The sequence below is a fragment of the Nansenia antarctica genome, assembly GCF_963989245.1.
Source record: "Nansenia antarctica genome assembly, chromosome: 1".
Classification (NCBI taxonomy): domain Eukaryota; kingdom Metazoa; phylum Chordata; class Actinopteri; order Argentiniformes; family Microstomatidae; genus Nansenia; species Nansenia antarctica.
Window position 1 is genome coordinate 63,648,205 of NC_137674.1, and position 10,748 is coordinate 63,658,952.

The 10,748-nt window shown below is 50.9% G+C and overlaps 1 protein-coding gene across 1 annotated transcript; it reads right to left on the reverse strand.

Annotated features, from left to right (window-relative positions):
- Positions 1-2,688: 2,688 nt before the first annotated feature.
- On the reverse strand, positions 2,689-9,035 carry LOC308151943 (death domain-associated protein 6-like; the record flags this gene model as incomplete). Its single annotated transcript, XM_080524838.1, has 9 exons — positions 2,689-2,845; positions 3,042-3,168; positions 3,490-3,691; positions 4,318-4,638; positions 5,128-5,359; positions 5,777-5,893; positions 6,738-6,869; positions 7,588-7,992; positions 8,766-9,035. 9 exons carry the CDS (start codon positions 9,033-9,035, stop codon positions 2,786-2,788), a joined length of 1,866 nt encoding a protein of 621 aa, XP_080380964.1. The 3' UTR covers positions 2,689-2,785.
- Positions 9,036-10,748: the final 1,713 nt, after the last annotated feature.

Below are 10,748 nucleotides of genomic sequence, written 5' to 3' on the forward strand. Positions count from 1 at the left end.
ACAATCGTTCATGTCCTTCATTAAACGTTTAGCTTTGTCATTTGATACGCCGCCTACGACTACCATCTCTCTGCACTACAGTAAACAGTTAATCAGTAACGTTAGCCGCTTTTGTGCTCATGTAGGCCTACTTCGTATTATATTATAGCTGATGATCTTTGTGTGTGTGTATGTGACTGTCAGTCACAAGTTTATATTCTGTATATTCATATTATTATTTTTTTGGCCATCCTCTAGTTTTGGCTGTGATTAGGAAAAAAAAAAAAAAACGTTGTTTTGAGCGTGCGTGCGCTGGAGGAAACACTGCGTGAATGTATTAGTTTTATTTAAAAAACAACTAAAATTCTGTTGTATGATAGTGGTCTAGTCTATTGCAAACTCAAACTGTTAAGTTAAAGGGGTCACTGATGTAAACGGTTACAGCTCGAAGTGGCGGTGAGGTCTGGAAAAATATTGACAAGGTCTTTAAAAAGTCTTAGAAAGGTATTGAAATTAACCTCAAGATTCCTGTATATACCCTGTAAAGGCGTGTGTGGCCCTTCAGCTCATGTCAGTCTACTGTTACTAGTAAACACATCAGAGAAAAGAGTTATCATAAGAAAACATATACACGTTTCTGCTTTTATCAACATTTTATTATAAGGAAAGTTGTATCACACACCTGTACATCCTCCTAACTAACAAAAAAATAAAATAAAATAAAAATAATAAATCTATGGGGGGTTGAATAATAATAATGACAACGTTCATTACCACCAAGTTCTGAAAGCTGACAAGGCTGTCACTGTCAAGGAACTTGAGAAGATATTCAGGTTGGCTTGGGAAACTGAAGAAGTCCCTGAAGATTGGAAAGATGGTCTCATTGTAAAGTTACCAAAGAAGGGAGACCTTGCCAAGTGTGGAAACTGGAGAGGACTCACCTTGATGTCAATACCAGCAAAGCTTCTAGGAAGATGTATTGTAAGAAGACTGAGAGATGGAGTGGATGAAAGGCTTAGGAAGGAGCAAGCTGGCTTTAGGAAGAACAGAGGCACAGCAGAACAGATATTTATCCTCCGCAATATCATAGAGCAATCACTTGAATGGAATTCTAGCCTCTACCTCATTTTTGTAGATTATGAGAAAGCCTTTGACTCTATTAGCAGGGACACCCTATGGAAGATCATGAAGGCATATGGAATACCAGACAAGTTTATTGCAATGGTTAAGGCATTCTACAAGAATTGCAAGGTGGCAGTACTGCATGGCAGCAGGAAGTCTCAGTGGTTTGAGGTAAAGTCAGGTGTGAAGCAAGGCTGCGTGATGTCAGGCTTTTTGTTCCTACTAGTTGTAGACTGGATAATGAGGAGAACACTGAGTGGAGGAAAGACAGGGATCAGGTGGCAAATGATGAACATGTTAGAAGATCTAGATTATGCAGATGATATAGTATTGTTAGCAGAATCATGGAGTCATGCACAACAAAAGCTTGACCGTCTGAATGAATATGGTCTACAAACAGGGCTAAGGATCAATGCAAACAAAACGGAATCGATGAGGATGAACGCCAAGAAAAGCACAGCCTTCACAGTGTATGAGAAAGATCTCAAGGACGTCAACACCTTCACATATCTCGGTGCAACAATGGTGGTCAGGTGGTGCTTCTGAAGACATGAAGATTCGTATAGGAAAAGCAAGGAACGCCTACCACCGTTTAAAGAAGTTGTGGAACAGCAGTCAGTATCGGAGGAAGACCAAGATGAAAATCTTTCAGTCAAATGTAATCTCAGTGTTGTTATATGGTTGTGAGACATGGAAGATGACAGCGGCTGACGAACAGTGCCTAGACACATTTGTCCACAAATGCCTAAGAAGGATGCTGAAAATATTCTGGCCTACACGGGTGTCAAACGAAGAAGTGAGAAAACTTGCTGGTATAGAGATGGTAAGCACGCAGATCAGAAAGAGAAGATGGAAGTACATCGGCCACGTGTTGAGGAAAAGCCCGGATGACCATCAACGCATAGCCCTCAGATGGACCCCTGATGGACGAAGAAAAAGGGGACGCCCCAAAGAAACCTGGAGAAGAACCGTCGAGAGGGAGCGTGACATGCTGGGTCTAAGATCCTGGGAGGCGGCGGCTGCTGTGGCGAGGGACAGAGACCGGTGGCGTAAACTCGTTGGAGGCCCTACTCTTCACACCCGAAGAAAAAGGACCTAAGTCAAAGTAAGTCAAGTCATTACCACCTCAAACTAATACAAACTACTTCTTCCTTTATGCCAGGAGTGCCTGAACACAACACTTTCGCCGAACCAATGTTGCTACGTGAAGAAGGGAATAGCTCCCCATGGCAGACGACCCCTGAACCCTGACCCCCTGACCCCTGGGAACGTCATGCAGGTTTGAGAGGACCGAACAGGACCAGGAACTAACGGCCAAACGGCATCCGACCTATCAGAGGGCAGCTTGGAGCTCCAGCGCTACCATGGTTACGTCACACCAGTAGTGTTGCTCTGGACAGCAACACCCAGGTGACGCGACCGACCGGTCATCCAGCCGGTATATAAATATAAAATGTAAACAAATTGACAGTAAAACTGACACGTCTATCGCCAGTTTGAATCTGCAATGTCCGCTCTCCCTCTCCCTCTCCCTCTCCCTCCCTCTCCCTCTCCCTCTCCCTCTCCCTCTCTCTCCTCGGACCCTGTGTGTCCGCCATTAAAGGATTCCTGTCAGCAGGCACTGGTTTGGGGGTTCGACAGGCCGAGTTTGGGGGTCCCCTCCCTGCAGCCTGGAGGTCAGGGGTCAGTCAGAGTCAGACAGGACGATGACCTCGTCGGGGTCACACTGGGTCGCCACGTTGACCTGGGGAACCACAAGGGTCAAGGTAAGTAAGTAAGTAAAGCTTTATTTGTACAGCACCTTTCATACAGGAAATGCAGCTCGCAGTGCTTTTACAACAGGGATTGAAAACATAAAATTAATATAAAAACATATACGAGTATAAAATTAAACCAAGGCCAAGACAATATCATAGATTGATTGATTGATTGATTCCCACCTTGTTCTTCTTGGGGGGCGGGGTGTACTGGGAGCTGGTGACCAGCTCCTGAGGGGGGGTGTCCGCCCTGGTGGAGTCGGCCTGGAGGGGGCTACTGGTCACCATGCCCATGTCCAGCATGATGTCACTGTCAGTGGGGGGAGGGGGAGGGAGATTGAGAGAGGGAGGGAGGGTGTGTCAGGGGAGGCTGGTGGAGGTAGACATCAGGTAGACAGCACTGCGTCTCCTGAGACACATGCTTTTCCCCTATACTATGACTTCTACTGCCCCCCTTGTACCGTGTCTCTCTCTCTCTCTCTCTCTTTAAAAAAATATATTTTAGAGTGAGAGAGAGAGAGAGAGAGAGTGAGAGAGAGAGTGAGAGAGAGTGAGAGTGAGAGAGAGAGAGAGAGATGTCAGCTGACCTTGCGTTTCAGCTTGTGCTCCTGGATGTAAAGCTTCTCCTTACCTCCCGTTGTTGTGCTTCAGCGCTCCGTTCTGAGACTTCCTGTGTCCCGCCCCCTCCTCCTCCCCGCGCTTCCTCTTCCTGAGCCGGGAGGTCCCTCTGGGGGCGGGGCTGAGCCGGAAAGGGCTGCAATTGGCCGACCTCATCTCGCAGATGAGCGTGCAAGAGTCCTCGTCCTCTTCCTCCTCCTCGTCTTCCTCCTCCTCTGAAAAAGGAACGGTTCAGTTAACTGTTGCCTTCGTCTTTCTACCTCTTCCCTCCCTCCCTCCCTCACCTCCCTCACAAGGACGTGCACCAGAATGTAATACCACATACAACGTATTTCTAAAAGGAGTTATTTGAGGAATCGATATACAGTCAACACAGAGCACATTCATTACAATTCATCATTATCTTGAGTTGTCAGTCTCCAAGCAGTGGAATGACAATCAGGGTTCCCACAGGTCCTTGAAGTCCTTGATGCCATTCACTTTGTGAATTTGAGTACGGTATAAGAAATCAAGGTCTTAAAAGTTTTTGAAAATAGACATGGGTCATTGAAAGTGCTTGAATTCCCCCTCTCTCTCTCTCTCTCTCTCTCTCTCTCTCTCTCTCTCTCTCTCTCTCTCTCTCTCTCTCTCTCTCTCTCTCTCTCTCAAATGTTTTACTTAGCTCGTCCACTAGTTCTGTCTCAAACTATGCCTTGCTGGATCTCTCTCTCTCCCTCCCTCCTTCCTTCCTTCCTTCCCTCCCTCCCTCCACCCCTCCCTCCCTCTCTCCTTCCTTCCTTCTCTCCACCCCTCCCTCCCTCTTTCCCTCCCTCTTTCCCTCCTTCCCTCCCTCCCTCCCTCCCTTCCTCCTCACCTGGCCCTGCATGAGTCTCGCTGGCCTGGATCTCCTCTTCGATGTCGGGGTCGGACGACTCGTCGTCTTCATCCTCCTCTTCTTCCTCCGGTTCCTCCACCACCGCCGCCTTCTCTCCCTTCTCCTCCTCCTTCTCTCCCTCCTCTGCCTTCTGCTTCTTCTCCAGGCGCTTCCTCCTCTCCTCGTCCTCTGTGTCGTCCTGGCGCAGGGCGTACTTGGAGATGACCTGGTCCAGGCTGGTCAGCGCCAACTCACGGTTGGACCGCAGCTTCCGGGCCAGGACCGGATCCATCAGCGCCGGGTCAGTGGCTGAGGGAGGGGGAGGGGACGGGAGGGGAGGGGAGGGAAGGGTTGTGTGTGTGTGTGTGTGAGAGATCATATTTGGATTCATCAGAAATGAGCGAGGCGATGTCTGTCTGTCTGTCTCTCTCACCCTCTGTCTGTCTGTCTCTCTCACCCTCTGTCTGTCTGTCTCTCTCTCACCCTCAGTCTGTCCGTCTGTCTCTCTCTCTCTCTCTCTCTCACCCTCTGTCTGTCTGTCTGTCTGTCTGTCTGTCTCTCTCTCTCTCTCTCTCTCTCTTTCTCTCACCCTCTGTCTGTCTGTCTGTCTGTCTCTCTCTCTCTCTCTCTGTCTCTCCACCACCCTCTGTCTCTCTCTCTCCACCACCCTCTCTCTCTCACCCACCACTACCACCCTCTGTCTCTCTGTCTCTCTCTCATCTCACCCACCACCACCACCACCCTCTCTGTCTCTCCCTCTCTCCCCTCCCCCTCCCCCCACCCACCCCCACTACCCACTAGGCTTGTAGGGGTCGGTGACGTGCGATCCGAAGTTGTAGATCATGTCCAGGTGACGTCTCTCCTGCAGGCGGTTGCCCGTCTCCCTGAAGGCGTCCTGGGCGATCTGGACCACCTGCTTCTTGCTCAGGGAGAGGGCGTGGCGCTCGTTGGCCCGCCGCACCTGGTCCAGGATGTCTGAGTAGTCTGGAGGGTTCAGCTGGGCGCCGGGGCTGTTGATGTAACGCTCCACCTGAGATGGGAGGGGGAGGTTAGGGGGGAGGGAGAGGTCAGGGGGCGGGAAGAGGGAGAGGGGGAAGGAGGGAGGGGGAGGGGAGAGGGGGAAGGAGGGGGGGGAGAGGGAGGGAGGGAGAGGGGGAGGAAGAGGGGGAGGGGGGAACGAGGGAGGAGAGGGGGAAGGAGGGAGGGGGGGAGAGAGGGAGGGAGAGGGGAAGAGAGGGAAGGAGGGGGGGGGGGAGAGAGGGAGGGAGGAGGGAAAGGGAGGGAGAGAGGAGAGATATGCTATTTTTACTTGTTTGCTTTATGTTTTACGTAATTTGGTTGACAGGCACAATATAGGTTACTGGTTTATCTCTGGGTAGAGGGAGGGAGGGAGGGAGGGGGGGGAGAGGTGGTTACCGTGGTTACCAGAGGATGGAGCGGGGGTTACCTTGCGGTTGATCTCGGGGTAGCGTGTGCCGCTGTAGGGGATCCTCTGCTCTATCACCCGGCCTGTCAGCGTGCTGCAGCCCTTCAGCTCACACAGCTTATCATAGATCTTTATCATCTGGAGGGGGGAGGAGGGGGGAGATGGTGTAAGTGAGTGAGTCAGTAACTTGGTTATATTATATAAAATATGATGAATGAGAGTTAACAGAGTGAGGGCAGGCAGATGGAGCATAGAGAGAGAGGCAGAGAGAGAGAGAGACAAAGGGTGAGACACAGAGAGAGAGAGAGAGAGATAAAGGGTGAGATAGAGAGACAAAGGGTGAGAGAGAGAGATAAAGGGTGAGACAGAGAGAGAGACAAAGGGTGAGACAGAGAGAGAGAGACAAAGGGTGAGACAGAGAGAGAGAGAGAGAGACAAAGGGTGAGAGAGAGAGACAAAGGGTGAAGGTAGAGAGAGAGGAGGCCCCTCCCCAGAGAGAGGTCAGCTGACCTTGCGTTGGAGGAGGGAGAGAAAGAAAGAGGAAGGAGATGGTGAGTGAGTAACTTGGTTATATTATATAAAAGAATGGGAGTTAACAGAGTGAGAGCACAGAGAGAGAGAGAGAGAAAAAAAGAGACAGAGAGAGAGAGAGACAGACAGGTCAGCTGACCTTGCGTTTCAGCTTGTGAGAGAGAGAGAGACAGACAGACAGACAGACAGACAGGTCAGCTGACCTTGCGTTTCAGCTTGTGAGAGAGAGAGACAGACAGACAGACAGACAGGTCAGCTGACCTTGCGTTTCAGCTTGTGAGAGAGACAGACAGACAGACAGACAGACAGACAGGTCAGCTGACCTTGCGTTTCAGCTTGTGAGAGAGACAGACAGACAGACAGACAGACAGGTCAGCTGACCTTGCGTTTCAGCTTGTGAGAGAGAGAGACAGACAGACAGACAGACAGACAGACAGACAGGTCAGCTGACCTTGCGTTTCAGCTTGTGCTCCTGGATGTATCCTGAGTCGTCCTCCACCAGGTCGTCCACGCTCAGCTCCATCTCCTGCAGACGCCGGATCTCTGAGTTGTACCCAGTCAACAGGTTCTCCAGGTACGCAATCTGACCAGGGGAGAGGGGGAAGGAGGGAGGGGAGGGAGGGAGGGAGGGGAGGGAGGGAGAGGGGGAAGGAGGGAGGGAGGGGAGGGAGGGAGAGGGGGAAGGAGGGAGGGAGGGAGGGAGAGGAGGGAGGGAGGGAGGGAGGGAGAGGGCATATTGCTTAGACAGGGTATCCGCGGTGTCTTGAAAAGTATTAAAAGTTGATAAATCAATTTTGGGAAAATCAAGACCCTTAATAAGTATTAAAAAGTCTTATCGCGATTTTATGAGGTCTTGAATTTTGTAGGTATTTTTCTGAATTAGACTCTGTCCAAAGAGTTTGAGTCCTAAACACTTTTAGTAAAATTTCTTCTTGTTGTATGATAGTGGTCTCGTCTATTGCAAACTAAAACTGTTAGGTTAAAGGTGTCACTGACGTAAACGGTTACATCTCGAAGTGGCGGTGAGGTCTGGAAAAATATTGACAAGGTCTTTAAAAAGTCTTAGAAAGGTATTGAAATTAACCTCAAGATTCCTGTATCCTATCCTTCAGATGTGAGATGTGGTTGGGGCTAGAGGGGGTTGTGATTGGCTAGGAATGGGTTTTTCTCCATCATTCGCACCGCAAACGTAACAATTACTCACAATCCCGTAACACAAACACCTTAAGAAAACAGACGGACAGCTACAGAACACACAGACACACGTCCCCCCCCAGCCCCCCTACCCCCGCCCTGTTCACCTGTTTCCTGGACGCCCTCTTCTTCTTCATCTCCCCTTCTCCCTCTTCCTGTTTCCCCGAGGTAGACGGCTGCATGTCCTCCTCCTCCTCCTGCTTCACTATCCTCCCCTCCCCTCCCTCCCTCTTCCTCTCCTCCTCCCTCTCCCTCTTCTCCTGGTCGGTCAGCTCCACCTTCACGGCGGCCAGCCTCCGCCTGGCCGAGTGCTGCTTGAGGACGGTGCAGAGCTCGTTGATGTAGACGAAGGTCTTGGCGCGGCTGGCCTGGGCGCGCGTCAGGCAGCGGCCCAGAGTGTTCCGGAACTGCACCGAGTCCAGGAAGTCCGGCGAGGCCTTGATGGACTCGGTGTGGAGGAAGGTGAGGACCTCGGGACAGTCCTGGGTGTGGCCCTGGCAGTGCTCTACGAACTGGGAGGGGGAGGGAGAGGGGGGGGGGGGGGAAGAGAGAGGGTGGGGAAGGATAGAGGGGATGGAGGGATAGAGAGGAAGGAGAGAAAGAGAGTGGGGGGAGAAGGAGAGTGGGTGGGGAATGAGAGGGGGAGAGGGAGAATGGGGAGGATAGGGGGGAAGGAGAGAGGGATGTGGGGAACCGAAAAAGAAAATGGCATTGAGTTCAAAGTGAAGGAGAATGTTAAACTGCCAAGGACACAGAGAGGCTGGGACACACAGAGAGGCTGAGGCTGGCAGCAGCAGCAGCTGTGTTTACACCTACATTACAACTGTTTATCACACGCTACGATCTAAAGACAACAACTACAGATTACAGGGACAGACAGCCTCCCTGGAGTCACTTTTTGGGCCTTTCGTAGGGCGAGTTATCATTTCCAAATCATAAATCATGATCATTTCCAATCCATCCCCTCCACTCCCTCACACCAGCCCTCCACACACCACCACTCCCCTCCCCAGCTCTCCCCACCACTCCACTCCACTCCCCACCCCTCCAAACCCCAGCCCACACCAGCCCTCCACAGACCTCCACTCCCCTCCCTAGCCCACCCTAGCCTGTCTCACCTATCCTTCCCTCCCCTCCCCTCCCCAGCTCCCCACCCCTCCCCAGCTCCCCTCCCCAGCTCCCCTCCCCACACCTCCACTCCCCTCCCCCTCCTCAGCCCTCTACTCCCCTCCCCTCCCCTCCCCAGCTCCCCACCCCTCCCCTCCCCTTCCCCACGCCTCCCCACCTCAGTATACAGCCTCTGGTTCTCAGCCTGCAGGATGTGGGTCTCCTCCTTGGCCGTGGCGAAGGGTGACTGGGTGATGTGTGTCGGGGGGGGCGGCCGGTGGTTCTTTAGAGGGGTGATGTGAGCAGGGGGGAGGGGGAGGGGCTGGTGGTTGGCGTAGGATTTGGGCTGGTAGGAGAAGGAGGAGGAGAAGGAGGTGGAGGACGAAGGCTGGGGCGTTTCTCCCTCCTCATCGTCGTCGTCGTCGTCGAGGATCACAATGCTGTCCATCATTCCTGCCATCAGAAAAGGGCTGATTCTCTGTGAGAGAGGAGGAGGAGAAAACATAATTATGTACGTTTTTTGGGCAAAGTCTTTCTTCAAATGGTAAATGGACTGACTTATATAGCGCCTTCATCATCCAAAGCGCTTTACAACGGCCTCTCATTCACCCATTCACACACACACACCAATGGCGGCCAAGCTGCCATGCAAGGCGCCGGCCGGCCCGCTCACTGGGAGCAATTTTGGGGGTTCAGTGTCTTGCCCAAGGACACTTCGACATGTGGCCAGCCGGGGCTCGAACCCCCCCCTGATCTGCCAAGCTTGCGATTGTTAGACAGAGGCTCCTCTACCTCCTGCGCCACAGCCGCCCCACTAACCATGACGTTTGTTTTAGAAGAATGCCAAGCAATCGACTCGTCAATCGATTGTTAGAATTCTGTATTTCAGCCATAGTCGGCGCCCCTGGAGCAATTACGGGTTAAGTGCCTTGCTCAAGGACACACGCAACTCCATCATGAGGCGGGGATCGAACCAGCGACCTTCCGATTGCTAGCCGGGCCCTCTCTAACCTCTAGGCTACCTTCGCCCCCTCGTTTACATCGATATTGTTTACAAACAGTACACTTACATGACAGTTCATACTGTACAATATGTTGTCCAAAATGCATTATGTTACACAGGAAAAGTTGTTATAGTTTCTCTCTCTCTCTCTCTATTCTGGGATAAAGCGTGTACTGGAGCTGGAGGCCAGGGAACCGCTGCACACATTCATATACGTTGATGAGGCGGGTTTCAATCTGGTAAAAGGTAGAAGGAGTGGAAGAAATCACATTGGACAGAGAGCAACCATTCCCAGGCCAACGAGGAGGGAATATTACAATGTGTGCAGCCATCTCAGAAAACGGCGTCCTCACCCATACCCTGTCTTGGTCCATACAACACACAACATCTGCTGACTTTTTTAGACATTCTTTACAGGGACATAATCCCTGAGAATGAGAGGGGTCTAAATGGAGACCATCTGAACAAGTTTGTTGTTGTATGTGATAATGTGCGTTTTCACCACTCAGATCTGGTCAGACAGTGGTTTGCAGCACATGAAAGGATGCTGGTGGAATGTCTCCCTCCCTACTCCCCATTCCTGAATCCTATAGAGGAGTTTTTCTCTGCCTGGAGGTGGAAGGTATATGACCGGCATGCACATACCCAAATGGCCTTGCTAGACGCCATGGATGCAGCATGTGATGACATCACAGCACAGTCCTGCAGAGGGTGGATTCGCCACTCAAGGAGATACTTTCCTCGCTGCATTGCCAGGGAGGATATTCGCTGTGATGTTGACGAAAATATGTGGCCAGACAGACAGGAACGTCTGGATGCGAATTAATAATTTACAGTACTGTGTATGTTGTATGTCCAATAAGTACTGCAATATTGTTTACAGTTGTGCTCAGCTCTACCCAAAGGGTGTTTCTTATGTTTGTTGTAAATACTGTAAGTTTGTATTTTTCTTTTGCACAATGCTGTGAACACATTTGAATTGCAAAGAGCATACAGTAAAAATGTGAAACATAACTATTCAGCGTCTTGTACTTATTTACCTCACTAAATACAGTAATGTGTAACCCACTGTAGATTTCAAATGGCCGTGCAAATAGTGTATAGTACTGTCTTGAGCATTTTCAGGTAGTGTCACCAAGATCTGACTTTTTTGCATTG